At 49.1% G+C, this 15,681-nt stretch overlaps 4 protein-coding genes and 1 pseudogene across 5 annotated transcripts; 4 read left to right on the top strand and 1 right to left on the bottom strand.

The window, feature by feature from the left end:
• Positions 1 to 513: 513 nt before the first annotated feature.
• LOC101754878 (cell number regulator 7) lies at positions 514 to 978 on the top strand. The gene has a single exon (XM_004986124.1). It carries the CDS (start codon positions 514 to 516, stop codon positions 976 to 978), a length of 465 nt encoding a protein of 154 aa, XP_004986181.1.
• Positions 979 to 2,742: 1,764 nt separating this feature from the next.
• LOC101754481 lies at positions 2,743 to 3,984 on the top strand (annotated as a pseudogene).
• A 2,820-nt stretch (positions 3,985 to 6,804) lies between these two features.
• LOC101753673 lies at positions 6,805 to 7,128 on the bottom strand. Its single transcript, XM_004986122.1, has one exon. The coding sequence runs from the start codon at positions 7,126 to 7,128 to the stop codon at positions 6,805 to 6,807; it is 324 nt and encodes a 107-aa protein (XP_004986179.1).
• Positions 7,129 to 7,711: 583 nt separating this feature from the next.
• On the top strand, positions 7,712 to 9,472 carry LOC101761070 (protein RTE1-HOMOLOG). Of its 2 annotated transcripts, none has more exons than XM_004981355.4 (3): positions 7,712 to 7,914; positions 8,466 to 8,706; positions 8,832 to 9,472. In XM_004981355.4, the coding sequence occupies exons 2-3, from the start codon at positions 8,473 to 8,475 to the stop codon at positions 9,210 to 9,212; spliced, it is 615 nt and encodes a 204-aa protein (XP_004981412.1). In that variant the 5' UTR covers positions 7,712 to 7,914; positions 8,466 to 8,472; the 3' UTR covers positions 9,213 to 9,472. The 2 variants fall into 2 exon arrangements, with proteins under 2 accessions (XP_004981412.1, XP_012704656.1); XM_012849202.3 differs by having other exon boundaries at positions 7,712 to 7,926.
• An 880-nt stretch (positions 9,473 to 10,352) lies between these two features.
• Positions 10,353 to 14,632, top strand: LOC101760668 (probable GTP-binding protein OBGC2). Its single transcript, XM_004981353.4, has 9 exons — positions 10,353 to 10,991; positions 11,085 to 11,176; positions 11,755 to 11,838; positions 12,335 to 12,412; positions 12,618 to 12,818; positions 12,937 to 13,044; positions 13,532 to 13,606; positions 13,766 to 13,965; positions 14,191 to 14,632. Exons 1-9 carry the CDS (start codon positions 10,397 to 10,399, stop codon positions 14,273 to 14,275), a joined length of 1,518 nt encoding a protein of 505 aa, XP_004981410.2. The 5' UTR covers positions 10,353 to 10,396; the 3' UTR covers positions 14,276 to 14,632.
• Positions 14,633 to 15,681: the final 1,049 nt, after the last annotated feature.

The raw sequence follows: 15,681 nt of genomic DNA, 5'->3' as shown, positions 1-15,681 counted from the left end.
AATACTGTAATACAATACAGTTTCTCGCTGGGCTTGGAAAAAGAAACATACTGTAACACAATACGGTTTCTCTGGACCTGGAATTTAATGGAAAGAAAAATATCTCTATAGGCCCTCATTGAGCTGGGCAAAAACGAGGGAAGAAGAGTAGCCGAACGACGAACGAGCATACGCGCAACTGGACAAGAAGCAGGCGAAGATGGAGAGGAAATTTTTGTGCGGCCCCCAAAGAGCCAAGAGTCCGAGCGCATGCATTCACCCCACGGAACCGGCGGGGCTCGCGACGCGCATTGCATGGCAACGGGATGAGACCGATGCGCCACTTGCTCGCCACCGGCCCCTATATAAGAGCACCACGGCTAGCTCGCTCCTTCATCCCCGGCCAGCAACGGCAAGCGCAAACGCGACTTGGCACCGAGCAAGAAGACACGACTGCAGCTCTGTACGTGGTGTGCTAGCTAGCTGTTACAAGCAACGCCAGCTCGCTCCACACCCCAGCGATCGACCGAGACGATGTATCCGGCGAAGTCCAGCGAGGCGGCGCCGGCGACCGGCAACGCCACCAGCCAGTGGTCCTCGGGGCTCTGCGACTGCTTCGACGACTGCGGGCTGTGCTGCCTGACGTGCTGGTGCCCGTGCATCACGTTCGGGCGCGTCGCCGAGATCGTGGACCGGGGCGCGACGTCGTGCGGGGCGAGCGGGACGCTGTACGCGCTGCTGGCCTCCCTCACGGGGTGCCACTGGATCTACTCCTGCACGTACCGCTCCAAGATGAGCGCCCAGTTCGGCCTCCCGGAGAACCCCTGCTGCGACTGCTGCGTCCACTTCTGCTGCGAGCCCTGCGCGCTCTGCCAGGAGTACAACGAGCTCAAGGCCCGCGGCTTCGACCCCAAACTCGGATGGGACCTCAACGCCCAGCGCGGCGCCGGCGCCGGAAAAGCCATGTACGCGCCGGCGGAACAGGGGATGGGCCGCTGATCGATCATCAACTGTGTGGAGTCGTTTGCATGCATGGTGAATTATTACATGTCCGAAGACTGTGTTTGTTTTATTTTGTATGGTGACGGGGGTTATTGTGATGTGATGTCATGTGAGGATTGGTAAGCCATGTCAGGATCGGTAAGAGAGATGTGTGTGTTTAATTTCTTTCATCCCAAAATAAATGTGCATGTAAACATCAGTACGGAGTGTACGTTTCAATTTTTGTTATTATTGTATTTCTTGGGGTCCATTGTCTGGAATAAAAGAAGAAGAAGAGGGTTGCAAGCAAGTGGTTCGAAGTCAAATGAAGTGTTGCTCAAGTGCTAATTGATCTCCCTGTCATCGGAAGGAAAAAACACTAATTAAACATATACTAAATGCTAATCCCATTCAACTTCATCTCCCAATCCTTTCAGCAGCGGGGTCGTTGCTGATTTGTAGATTTTCTGGAATTTTGTTAGCTTTGCCGAGCAACGTCTGTGCCCAACTGCTGGTGGAGGCAACATGCCTGGGTCGTTGTCAACGGCAGCTAGGACAATAAGACAACACATGACGTACATACTTTCTCCGTTTTTAAATATATAACGCCGTCAATTTTTTTACTTCAACTTTAACTACCAATAGATAACGAGTTAGTTAACTAAAATAAAATATGTATCATTATATCTATTATCAAATATACTTTAGATTTAACTTGTAGGTTTATCTATTTGTAAAAATATTTGTAGAAAAAGACGGATAGTCAAACAAATTAAAAAAAGTCAACGGCGTCATATATTAAAAAACGGAGGGAGTAGTAGAGACCGATACCAGTATCAAAAAGAATCATCTATCATGCCATGTTCCGTTTAGCAAGTCAGGGGGTGTTTGGATGCCAGGGGTTAAAGTTTAGTCCTGTCACATCGGATATTCGCATGCTAATTAGAAGTACTAAATATGAGCTGATTATAAAACTAATTGCAGAACCCCTACACTAATTCGCGAGATGAATCTATTAAGCCTTAGTAATTTATCATTAGTGAATAATTACTGTAGCACCATATTATCAAATCATGGACTAATTAGGTTTAGTAGATTCATCTCACGAATTAGCTTCCATCTGTGTAATTAGTTTTGTAATTAGACTATGTTTAATATTTTACCTAAACATTTGATGTGATAGGGCCTAGAGTCATCCAAACGGGGCCTCAAATATGTTACAAGTAATCAAATACGCACGCAATCTTCGATGATATATCACTACTGACAGCTATCAATTTTTTATTATATCATTTTTGCATCAACCAAGCACGACTTTCAAAGGTATTGTATTCCTAATGTTCCATAAGTAAATGTTTCAGGTAAGTACATTTTCAGACAAAAAAAAAGAGTTCGATGCCAGCTATCATCTTCCGATGATACCATCCATTTTGCAGAAGTCATACACGATTTTTGCATCGCGTTACTAATCTCACTTTTTTTTTTGTCATTGCCAACCTGGACTAGCTGGAGCCAACCAAGCTCTTTCATTTAGCATCACGCCATCAACGCGACGTAACTCACCTAAGCAACGTTTCTTTTGCGCCTGCATTGTGTGTTCTTTCACGGGTTACAGCTTACAACACCCAAGTTTTATGCTCAGCTGTTCAGTACTGCGTGTTTCCGGCACACTGAATCTCCAATCCCTTCCTTTAGACGTGCACGCATGTACGTGTATGATTCAGGTAGCAGGTCCTTGTACCCTTAAAAAAAACAGAGCAGGACACTGCAGAAATAGAGAGAATGTGCTGTTATTCCCTGGTCTTCTCCAGGTACCAGGTGGCCTTCTCGTTAACGGTCAGCGAACTCCAGTTCTCCCCGCCGCCGCTGATCGCGTAGTCAGATGCACGTCGGGACTTCCCGTGTGTTGGTGCGTAGCACACGGCAAGGGGGTAGGAGACATTCAGACCACGCAATGGCATGCAAACCAAGAAAACAATAGGAAACGCCCGGGAATGCTGCAGAGCGCGACCCGATTCCTGTGCTCTCGCGCGGCCTCCCATGCGCGTGCGTGCGCATCCATGCATCCCCATCGTCGGAAAAGCCTCCCGACCACACCGTCGACGGCGAACACCGCGAGCCACTCCCTGAGTGATCCGTCGACGCATATATCTGCGCGTGCGGTGGAGTGCTGCTGCTGCACAAGTCTCTGCTAGCACGGGCAGGAAAAGAAGAGATCGCTCGAGCGAGGTGAAGATCGTGCGGCGTCCACGGGCACGTCCCTGCTCGTCCTGTTCCTCTGCGTCTCCGCCCTCCACCACGCCGCCGGCGCCGAGAGCGTGTCGCCCGGCGCGAGCCCGATCGTGGCGACCTGCATGACGGGTCCCTTCCCGGAGCTCTGCGTGGGGGAGCTGGGGCAGCGTCTCCTCGACATCCAGAACGCGATCGCGTCGGCGGCGCCGGGGCAGGGCGCCAGCATCGCGGGCGCCCCGGGTCAGGTGGAGGTGAAGGCGCTGGTGGCGGTGGCCCTGCAGGCGGCGTCGGAGGCCGGCGCGGTGGCGGTGTCCATCTTCGAGGGCAAGCTCCCGGGGTTCAACACCGGCGTGCCCGACTTCCGCAAGTGCCTCGGCAACTGCAGCGTCACCATGAGCAGCGCCATGCAGAAGCTCTACGGCGCCTCGGCGGCGCTGCGGTCCGGGAACCACGAGGTGGCCAAGACGCTGGCGTCGCGCTCCTTCACCGACGTGTCGTCCTGCACCGTCAGCTGCAAGGACCTCAACGGCGACGTGCGCCTCATCATCGTGCAGAGCCTCACCGAGTTCTAGAAGATGCTCCAGATCGCCATCTCCATCAGCAAGATGAAGCCCAACGACCCGCTCCCACCACTGGTGCGGAGGGTGCCATGATCCATCACTAACACGCGCCTCGGCTGCCACTAGCACTAGCCATGCTTCCCACAAGGAAGTTGCATGCATCTGCATATCTGATCTCCTCAAATCAACAACACCGATCGATCTAGCCCTATTCCCCTCCCTTTCCTCGATCCTCCACCACCAGCGAGTCGACACCTGTTTTGATGCAAGAATGCTGCCACTTTACAGTTTATGCAAGGACACGTTCAGAATGCAGGAATTTTGTAGGAAACAATCTCCAAACATGTCGCCCTCTCCGGCCTCCCTTCACCGCCGCCCGATTTCCTCACGGTCGCGCACACGCACACCCCATCCGCCAGCCAGAGCCCAGAGCACACGCGCACCGCGCGGGCGCCCGTGCGGCGTGCGTGGCGCGTGTTCCGGCGCCGACGACGGTTGCCGTAATCCTCAGGCCTCACCGCTGCCCCATTTCATCGGCGCCCGTGCGGGCCGGGTGCGCATGGGTGCGTCGGTCCACGTGCGTGTTCCAGCGCCGACGGTGGCCTGGAGCCAGAGCCGAAAGGCGAAAGGGCTCGCGTGTTAGGCCCGTCCCATGATCCGTGCGCCTCTCCCTTCCCATGCGCCAAGTCGCCAAGGCGAGCTCTGAGCTGCAGCCACGTCCCTGACCCTGAGCTCCGGTGGCCAGTTTCGCCGAGCTCTGCAGCAAGTGCTCCCTGCCTTCCAAAGTGCTTCCAGCTTCTCGTCCAACAGTCAAGCATGCGCACAACGATGAGAGAGAGAAAGAGAGTTTTCAGGTTGACACGTCGAAAAAGGTCAAAAAGGAATTAGAATGCATTTAGCCTCCTTGTTGCTTCCTCGACTGAAAAAACTGAATTGTCGGGTGCATGCAGACTGCAAGTCTGAATCTGCCGAATAATGCGCGCTCCAATTCCAGAGCCAACGCCAGTTTTTCTCGCATGGAAGACGAGCTGATCACCAGCGTTCCAAGGTCAAATGCCAACGCCAAACGTCTCTCCATCTAGCCATGCCCGTGGGTGTATTTAAACGCTTGCATACACGCTGCAACAAACAGCTTCAGATGAACGCCCTGACAGCGGCAGCGCGCTTAAGCTACCAAGGTGCTTCCGATCGATTGGTACAGCAGTAGCTGGGGGACCCATCGTCGATGACGAGGTCTTCGGCGCTTGCCGCTGCGGTTCTTGTCCTTGCCGTCCTCGCCTCCGGCGGTGTCGTTGGCACGGCGGCGCGGCCGGTGGCGACCCAGGGCGGCGGCTCCGTCGCGGCGCTGTATCATGTCGTCGTTGCGGTGGAGTTCACAGGCACCGACTCCTCAGCGCAGCCGTCCAACTGCACCTACGGGAACAATGTCGGCGGCGTGTGCCCTCCGACTCCTCCCAGTGCTGGGCACTAGCACGAACAGGACATCTTCCTTCGCACAGCGTGGAATCCTCCAGTCGCTCTCTCTCCAGTTAGGCTGAAAATAGCTCAAATTTGGAGCCTATATGCTTCAGTTAGGCTCGGGTCCAAGGAGAGGTGTGAAAAGAAGTGAGGGCTAGATAAGGGTTTATGTTCCTCTTCCTTCTGTATTTATAATTCTAAACTTTCTGATCAAATTCCAAACACAAATTTTCAACCACCATTTCATACAAAGCACGTAGTGCAGTACTATCCGGCACGAATGCTTCAGATCAATTGTAACCTATATTAATTTAATTTAGATTTAAAAACCAGCTACTCCCTGCCTCTATATTATATCAATGCCCTACAATTTTTTATTTAATACTAGAAACTAAACATTAGGATGTCAATCAACCAAGAAAAAAACAAATTAGCCGGCTATCTCACGCCTAGGGATAGGATTTCGTTTTGTGAAAATTCAGCCCCATCGAAAACACTGAATTTCGCAAAATTTCGGCTGAAATTTGAACTACAAAGTAAAGTTGATGAAGTATACTTCACCAGGCACAGGCAGGTTCTTGGCCTTCTCATCAGAAAGTTTTGATGCCCGTTCGGCAGCCTCAGAAGTAGAGATGCAATCATCAGCATCACCACACTTATCCATTACTGCCCTGCATGACAATACTCAGAAATGAGTCAAAGATACGATATGCATCAATAATCATATTCATAAGAAAGAATTTTGCATACTTCAAAATCACATTGCAGTTCTCCGCAAATACTGCTGCTTCTGGGTGATTTTCACCAAATGCTTCCCCAGCAGGCTCTTCATACTCAATTGCCCAGTTTGTTTGTGATGCTCCTACAGAATTTATGATCAGAAAGTAAACAACTGGTACTCAAGGTGTTCCGATGAACTAACATCAAAATCTGCATGACAAATGCATACCAGCTAGCTGCAATCCTTCAGATAAACCTCCACAGCCAGCGAAAATATCAAGGGTTGCAAGAGTGTTTTCTGATGGCATATCCTTCTTTTTGTGGAAAATTCATGGACTATTTTGCCTTCTCAAAAGTCAGAACAGTTTCAGTTCAATCAATTCGATGGTTCCGTCGAGCATAAATTAAACTTGGTCAGAAACTTTTCCAAACTTTTGTCCTGTACTATATCGCTGACGTTTGTCGACAGTTATTGTTGCCTTGTTGAGAACTTGAGACATAATCAAAACATCCAAGAATTGGCAACATTTACCACAGATCGTCACCATGAAAGCTTCATCTAGAAACCAAACAAGGACCCAACTATCAGTGATCATAACGCGAACAATTTCACACAAGCACAAGCCCGATAGATTCTGAAATTAAATTAGCACTGGAACTAGGCCAAGCAAAATTCTCGAGATGATAGATTACGTTCTCTGACTAGTTTCAGTTCAATCAATCAAGAACATTAGTTCAACCTCAATTCTCAACTCCCTCGGCACAGAATCGAGGGAGTCGGAAAAACTTCTCGTATCGCCGAATCAAAGAACAAAGGAAAGAATGAATCAAAGACAAGAACTGATCGGATCATGCGGACGCCAAAACCCACTCTTCATCTCGAGCAATGTCTCGGTTCTTCCTTCCCGCCGCCGTACAAGATGAACTCCGAGGCGTGAAACTCCACCTTGGCCGCCGCCTGCTGCTGCTGCCTCCTCGCGGCCGCCGCCGATGCTCCGGCCTCTCTGGACGCGGACTCCTCCCCGTTCCGGCTGCCGTCGGCGGTGCCGGTGGCCGGAGTCGAGGGGGGCTTGTAGTACATGCGCCCCGTCTGGGGGCAGTGCCCGTAGGACCGCACGGCGACCCGGGCGCCCATCTCCAGCAGCTCCTCGCACACGCGGCCGTACCGGCTGCCAATTGGCGCCGACTTCCTCCCCATCTCCTCCCGCCCGGGCAAGAACTCCTCCCAAGAACGGCGCGCGGACGACGGGACGGGACGAGCGCGGCGAGGCCGGAGCTGGTCGAGCCGAGGGATCGAACGTCGCCTACCGCGGGCGCGAGTTCTCGGCTTCTATCCTCGCGGCGGATTGATGGCTGGAGCGCGGCGCGACTTCTTGGTTTCTCTTGTCGCGGCGGATTGTTTGTTGATTGCTGGAGCGCGGCGCGAGTTCTTGGTTTCTTTTGCGCGGCGGATCGAGGCTGGCAAGAAGTACCTCGGGAAGAGGAATGCGTGGGTATTTGTAGCTGGGGGAGGGGAGGGGAGGAGAGGTGATGTCGGTGGTCGGCGGGCGGGCGAGTCCGACGACGGCGGGGGCTGCGACTGCGACTCGGTTTGGACTCCGAGTCGGTCGGGGGCGCGCGCGGCCGCCAAGGAAACTTTTCAATGGCCACCATTCAGTTACAACATCATAAGTGATTCAGTCAGTGGCCCAGACAGAGCCCAGGCATCAAACTTGGCCCATCTACAGACAATAGGGCCCAGCCCAATTTTCTATCTTCCAGTTCCGATCCTGAATCCTCTCCATTCCAATCCCCCCATTCACGACGAGCTCGCGGCTCAGGGCACCGAGAGCTGCCGGCGAGAGGTGGGGACGACGAGGGACCGTGAGTTGCCGCGGGCGGCGAGTTAGCTGCCGTTGCTGCGGCGGACGGGTTACAGATCCGGTCTTCTCCTTTGTCGAACGACACATCCTCAGCGCCGGCGACGATTGGCCGACGACTGCTGGTGAGGTCCAAGGTCCTTCTCTGCCTCACCTGCTCGGTCGCCGGCCCCCTTTTAATATTTCGTCAAGCTGAGCCTGCAATCGATTAGATTTATAGTGATTTTTTGCTGAATTGCTGAGTTAGACGATGTCTGCATCACCTTCTAGAACGTCGCGTTTTCTCTTTCCATTGGTTGCGACGATTCTATCTGTAATGATCAGTTGGATGGCTCCTTTTGGGGTTGGGGAAACACCTTGTTCCTGAACAGGTAGAGCATCGTTCTAGTCACTTTATGTGCGAGCCTCATTCTGCAAGTGGATTTAAGTTGTTCATTACCTTTCAAATCCTGTATACATTCTTTTTGTGTTAACTGACCACATGCATGCTCACTTGTGTTCAGGTATCGCTATACTTCTAACTAGTGAATTTCCATCATGCATCTCTGTGCATTCTTTTTGTGTTAACTGACCACATGCATGCTCACTTGTTTCTGTGGAGTGCTCAACAGTTTTCCCTTCATCATTCTTTTGCACAAATTCTCTCCACCTGTTGATCAAAAGCTTGAACTTACAGTGATCTGATGGAAGATCAGAGAAGCCAGCTTGGTCAGATCGACCCAAGAAGAGCCCGATTTCCTTGTTGCATCGTTTGGACTCCAATACCCTTCATCACATGGTTGGTGCCATTTATCGGTCACATTGGTATCTGCAGAGAAGATGGTGTGATTCTGGACTTCGCTGGTCCAAATTTTATATCAGTTGACAACTTTGCATTCGGAGCTGTTGCACGCTACATTCAAGTAAATTGTGATGAGGTAATACCCCGCGCCCTGCGGTTTGTGCTTCTGTCAATGACTTGCCACTGTTTGTAACATTTTGAAGTGGTGAATGCTTGAATCATGCTAGTGCTTACTGAATATTGATCTTTTGGAATCTGCAGTGCTATAAGCTTCTTGAACCTGAAGGAGGTGCCACATGGGACGGTGCGTTGAAGAAAGGCACGCAGGAGTTTCAGAACAGGAACTACAACCTATTCACCTGCAACTGTCACTCCTTTGTCGTGAACAATCTGAACCGACTGTTTTACTCCGGCCACGAGAAATGGAATGTGGTCAGCCTAGCTGCTGTGATGTTCTTACGAGGCCGCTGGGTGAGCACGGCGTCTGCGGTGAAGACTTTCTTGCCGTTCGCGGTCGTGCTCTCCGTCGGTACCCTCCTCGGCGGCATGACATTCCTGATTGGCCTTGCTGCTTTCGCCGCTGTGATGACTGGCTGGTTCCTTGTGGGCACCTACTGCATCAAAGGCCTCATAGAGTTGTGATTAGAGTAGATAAGACTTGTGTTCGGGGTTGAAGAGTGCGCATTTTTATATGTTAGCACCTTCTTGTATGTTTAGTTCTTGATGATATTCATCATTTCATCTATGGAGCCGAATGAATTATGTAGCTTGATGAACTGGTGGTTGTCACTATTAATTTGTGCTGTTGAAGGAACACGCCACAGCTTCAAGTCCGTACTATACATCTACATGGTCTATAGTCAAGAAAAGATTGTGTTCGATACAGAACTTTCAGTTGCCAATTTGCCATGATTCAAAGTGCATGATCTTGGGTAATCTGTAAGTAGTGTTGATCTTTTTCACTGGTTAATGACTTACAGTTAAGTTATAAGTTCACTTGTGATATTATTCTCTCTCTGTTTTTTTGAAAAGTAGCCATGCGAGTTTTAGGGGGTGTTTGGGAGACAGGGGCTAATGTCGCATCGGATGTTTGGACATTAATTAGGAGTATTAAACATAGTCTAATTACAAAACTAATTGCACAACCACTGGGCTAAATCGCGAGACGAATCTATTAAACCTAATTAGTCCATGATTTGATAATATGGTGCTATAGTAACCATTCGCTAATGATGGATTAATTAGGCTTAATAGATTCGTCTCGCGATTTAGCCTAGGGGTTCTGCTATTAGTTTTGTAATTAGCTCATGTTTAGTCCTCCTAATTAGCATCCGAAATTCGATGTGACAGGGCTAAAGTTTAGCCCCGGTATCCAAACGCCCCTTAAGGATTGATATTACATAGAAATAATTTAAAATACAAACTCAAACATAAATGGCTTAACATGGGGAAAACTAAAGGATCTCTAACTCCGGTGTGCCACAGGCAGCTTGACCTAACGCTACATCCTCCTTGGTAAGCCCAGCACTTGACCAGGTAGTAACCGTTTATGCTCAAAAATCCGCATTTGTGATATTATTACAAGTTCAGTGGCCTCGATGAGTCAGGAGCAGATTTTTCAGCAGCAACCATGTACATACATCCAGCCAGTTTGCTGCAGTTGCTCCAACAAAGATGAAATAATTCAAGAGTACGCAACCGACGGCCGCGATGTGTTCCTGGTAGCAGTCCAACGGCGGATGCTGCGCCGCAACTTGCTTATCAGTTATCTCCTCCCCCGCGCAGGTGCCACTGCAGCCACGCCGCGGCAAGCCGGCAACACCACCATGGCGCTTCTTCTCCATCCCCGCCTCCCCTCCCACCCTCTCCGCGCGGCCACCCAGCATCACCACGCCATCTCGGATAGCTCTTGCCTCGTTCCCCTCCCCGGCCTTGCGAGGAAGCGCACGCCGTTCGCGGTCACGTGCCGGGCGGCACGGGTCAAGGAGGCCGCTCCGACCACGCGCGCCGCCGCTCCTCCTACGCCGGCGTCGCTGGCGAAGGAGGCGCACAAGTACTTCGACCACGCTGTGGTCACGGTCCGCGCGGGCGACGGCGGGCACGGCGCCGTGCTCGCCATGCCGCCTGCCCCCTCGACCGACGCCGCCAAGCCCCGCGGCAGGTTCAACAGGGGCGAGAAGAAGAGCAAGAAGGTGTCGTACAAGCGGAACTACGACGGGTCGGTGGCGCTGCCCACGGGCGGGCACGGCGGCGACGTCGTGGTGTACGCCGACGAGGCCGAGGAGACGCTGCTGCGGTTCCACGAGAAGGCGCGGTACTGCGCCAAGAGGGGCGGGAACGTGGGCGCCGCCGGTGGCACGCTGAGCTCGAGGATGCACAGCGGGTTCGCCGGGGAGACGCTCAGGATACCCGTGCCTGTAGGTTTGTGGATTCGGTGCTGTGAATTCAGAGCATTTTTGGAATTCTAGTGTGTGAGGGTAGGTCCATAATCAATGCCTTGGCATCGAATTGCAGGAACTGTTGTGAAGCGCAAGAAGGGGACTGTTCTTGCTGATTTGGCTCATCCTGGCGATGAAGTGCTCGTCGCTAGAGGTGGACAGGGCGGGGTGAGTTTTTACTTATTGACTATTTTGACCCCCTGATGCAAGAAGAAATGTGCATTCCTAATCCCAAACTCATTTCATTCGGTCCCTAATTCATTTAACCCTTTTAGTAAGCATTTCACCATCATGTTAATTTTGCCACATTACTTTAAGCACAAATGTCAAAGGTGTAAAGTGTGCGGTAAGAATCACGGTTACCCCGACGTTTTGAGATGCAGCTGTACTGTTTGGACATATGCAATGAAAGTGCAGCACTGCAGCCTAGTATGACAGATCCATAACTTGATTTTGATATTGTACTATAAATGTTTAAATGGGTGACAGACTAACTGCGAACTTAGGTGTGCTTGATTTCCTTTCAGACAGCTGCTTCCAGCAATTATGCCTATTCCTTCATGTACTGATTGTTCTGTGTAAATAATTTAAACCGCTTAGGACTGGCTTACTTTAAGAAAAAAGGGAAAAAAAAGAAAATGGCCCCTTTCTTTCATTATGATTATTCCCTTTGTTTGATACAATACATATGCTGGATTGATATTATGGTTTTACATGTGTAATACATTTATTTACTTATTTTGCAGATCAGCTTGATAGATGTGCCTGAGTACAGGAGGAGGAAAGCCATGACTTTATCCCCAAACATCATGCGTGATGCTAGTGACAAAGTAAGTTGTGTCACTTACGGTTAGCTTCAGGGTTGTGCCACTTGTATTGCTCTTATTGGATCTTTTAAGTTGGGGGAAGGATTAGGAAAAAAGATGTGTCTGTACTTGTACAATCTGCCCATCAGATAGCAAAGTCTGGTCTCCAGTCTAGTTGACTGCCTCCTCTTAAGCTTTGCATACACTTTGCAAATGTCCAGTCGCTTGCATGTCTGTGATGTCATATTTGCCAATGCACAAATTGATCTAAACTTCCACAAACTGCACTTTACTGGTTGATGACTGATCATGGGAAGAAGATGTTAAAGTTGCTGGTAATTTTACCAGTCAGGAATCAACTATAGATTCTTTACTGAACACGGAACTGCTGGCATTCATTTTTGTTAACATGGCAGATTTTGATAGCTTAAACTTTTAAAAGACATCATCAAGTTGATTATACCTATTATTGACAATTTTCATCATATCTTTTGTGATTTTATCACCTCCTTGCCTGCAGGTATTAACTCATGGTCAGCCTGGTGAGGAAGTAAGCTTGGAGTTGATCTTAAGGGTAGTTGCTGATGTTGGCCTTGTGGTATGACGTTTCACTAATCCATGCATCCCGAGTTTTAAGGATCAGGAAATGTTTTTATCATTTAGTTAAAAATTTATATATCATATACCAGAGTCTTCCCTGTTTCATTTTTAAGATGTGATTATCCAAATTGTGAGGCTTGTTTCAAATCTATTTCTTTAGCATGTCTTCATGTTGTTATAAGTTGCCTTCATTGCATCTTCAGGGACTTCCAAATGCTGGAAAGTCAACACTTCTATCAGCTATTACACTCGCAAGACCAGACATTGCTGATTATCCATTCACTACATTAATGCCAAATCTTGGCCGTCTTGGTGGAGATCCTGCTTTAGGAGCCTTACAGTTTTCCTCTGAAGCAACATTGGCAGACTTGCCAGGTCTAATTGAGGGTGCTCATCTTGGAAAGGTAATGCTTTTTATTTATATGTTTTTTGTTGGTTCCTAGTTACAGTTTTTTGGCAGTTTCATGCCGCTTCCCCTCGCTATAACCTTGGGACTCATCATCCAGTTTAATTAAATTTCAGGGTCTTGGCCGCAATTTCTTAAGACATTTAAGGAGAACTAGAGTAATCGTCCATGTTGTCGATGCTGGTGCAGATGATCCTGTCAATGATTATAAGATTGTCAGAGAAGTAATTTCTAATTGCTTTCAACCATTCCCATTTGCTGTTTAGCATTCACGTCTCACTGTCTCAGCATTACAATGTTCACTATTTATCTGATGATCTGTAGTTATAGCTTTAAATCTGTTAGACTAGCATTGAAAAATATTTGTATATGTTGTCAGGAGCAGAATCATATTGCTTGTTTGTATATGGTAAGCTTAAGGGGGGGAAAGGAGTTCAAGGGAATACGATGAGTGTAACTAATGTGCTCTCAGTATCTGGCTGTTAGAATAAAGAAAGAGCAGACCAGTTCAGATTATGAGGATACTAGGCTTCTAGACAGTTAGTAGAAATATTGGTTCTTAGAATGAAACTTGCTTATTTAAAGGATTGAAAATTTCAATTGGGTATATCAAGTTTGTTTGTGGAAGTGAAAATTGAATCATTTGTCTATAGTTTGTTCACAAGTCAAGGTGCAGTGTTGAACAGTGATCTGACATGTATCTTTTTGCAGGAATTAAGGATGTATAACCCCCAATACCTGGAGCGACCTTATGTTGTGGTCCTGAACAAGATTGATCTTCCTAAGGTACACTTCACTTTCAACTCCTTAATTTGAGTCAAACTATTGTCTTCCTAATTCCGCGGATGCGATTTTCTGTTTGAAGTAATCTCCTGAAAATCTGACTTCATATTGACACGGTCGGTGTTTTAACTACTGGCGATGCTTTTTACCCCCTCCTTGTAGGCCCATGATAGGCTATCATCACTGGCTTTAGAAATATCTTCAATTGGTTGTGAAGAAAGGCAGGACATAAGTGGCAGCAAAGATAATCTAAATGGACACGTAAGCAAACATCAGGTCTCATCGGAGGCTACAGTTGAAGGTGGTGAAAAGCAACTCGGGGACTATCCAAGACCTCAAGCTGTTGTCGCTGCTAGCGTATTGTATGTCTCTTGACCTTACAAAACTAGATGCATGCTTATATTTCTTTCAATTTTAAGCAGTTCATATTCCTGACGAAAAGTGTATAAATTTGCTGTTCGATTCCTCTGGGCTGCCTAATCTCTTAAACCTGGAATCAATATCGTTCAAGTTTGATGTCTGCTTATTTTCATGTCCTGTTTTAATGTCACTTCATTCTGTTTAACCCCATTGCCTTGGTTCAACAGGAGGCATATCGGGATCGATGAGATGCTGAAGGAGATAAGGGCAGCCCTGAGAAAATGCTTTGATCACAAGTTACCAGAACAGTGAGCAGGAAATCAGTGTAACGTAGGCTTAGTAATAGTTTAAATATCATTAGTCCAGTAGCAGAAAGGGAATGAACTGGATGCCCCTTGTCACATGTTGAAGAATTTCCAACGGATTCTAAACATGTCGACAATGGGCGGATTCTAAACATGTCGACAATGGGACGATGCAACATATGTAAATAGGTTGGTTTGAGTTGAGAACACGAGATAGTTATGTCGACCCATCATTGTACCATCTCCAATCTGAACAGATGCATGTTGAGCACGTGTGGTGATCAGTTCTGTCTTCGATCATGTGTAAAAGAGATGCAGTTTGATGGAGCCGTCGCTCATAAAAAGAATTCATTCCACGCGTCAACATCCAATCTGTCCTGATACTTTTTTTTAATAGAATGTCCTGATCGCGTCGCGTGCTTCTTTCTCTGACGACGCGCGCAGCCTGTGTTGTGCAGTGCAGCGCGCACGTCTCACCAACGGCGGCGATAAGCCCTGTCAGCAATCAACTACGACGTGGCGCGGCCTTCTCTTCCGGTTCCGGCTGATTTAACCCCGGCAAACACTCAGGAAGGCAGCATTGCGGACGCAGTCTCGCCGCGCACACCCAGTGCCGCTACTCCTCGGTTCCGCGGCCGGGCGGCGGGTGCCGCTTCCGCGGGGTCGAGAGCGCCTTGGGAGCTTCACGGTGACACCGTCTCCTCCGGCCACGGTCTCCAGCCTCCAGCGAGCTCCGCTGGCAATGATGCACACGCCTATCCGCATGAAGCGAGTCCTTTCCGCCGGCGAAGCCGTGCGCACGCTTGTGCCGAGACGCGACGCCGGCATGGGCGCATGGCGCGGTCGGTTTCACCTTGCGCGGGGAAGACAGCGACGCGACGTGCCAGCCAGGCTAACGCATTTTTTTTTCTTTTTTTTTCTGAATACGGTTTCTTTGTATTAAAAAGATAAAAACCTTAACGAAAGTTACAACGCGAGCTTTTCGCCGGGCGCACGCACACGGCTTGAGAGTTCATCGTCAGTTACATAAAGCATAACAACCAAAAGGGAAAAAACCAACAACTGTGCGACGGGCTCCTCCGCTGGCACCGGCCACCCTAGGGTGGTGAGGTGCTTCCCTCCGGCTGCATACAAGAGCATGGCTTCCTGATGGAGGCGCCCTTCTGAATACCCTGCTATTTCGCTCCTTCCAGATCATCCAGGACACTAGCATGAAGCTTGAGTCAAATCTTCTCCTCTGCCGTGCAATGAAGCCTCTTCTGTTCTGTAACCACCATTCAATGAATGTTGCGTCCTGTGCTGGCGCTTGGTTTTCAGTTCTCAAGAGTGAACTGACGCCATGCCATATTTGCTGTGTGAATGAACAGCAGGCAAACAAATGATCTACGTTCTCTGTTTCCTGGTCACACAAGG

This window comes from Setaria italica, chromosome IX (genome assembly GCF_000263155.2).
Source record: "Setaria italica strain Yugu1 chromosome IX, Setaria_italica_v2.0, whole genome shotgun sequence".
Lineage (NCBI taxonomy): Eukaryota > Viridiplantae > Streptophyta > Magnoliopsida > Poales > Poaceae > Setaria > Setaria italica.
The sequence above is the reverse complement of the archived record's forward strand: the minus strand, read 5'-3'. Positions and strand labels throughout refer to the sequence as shown.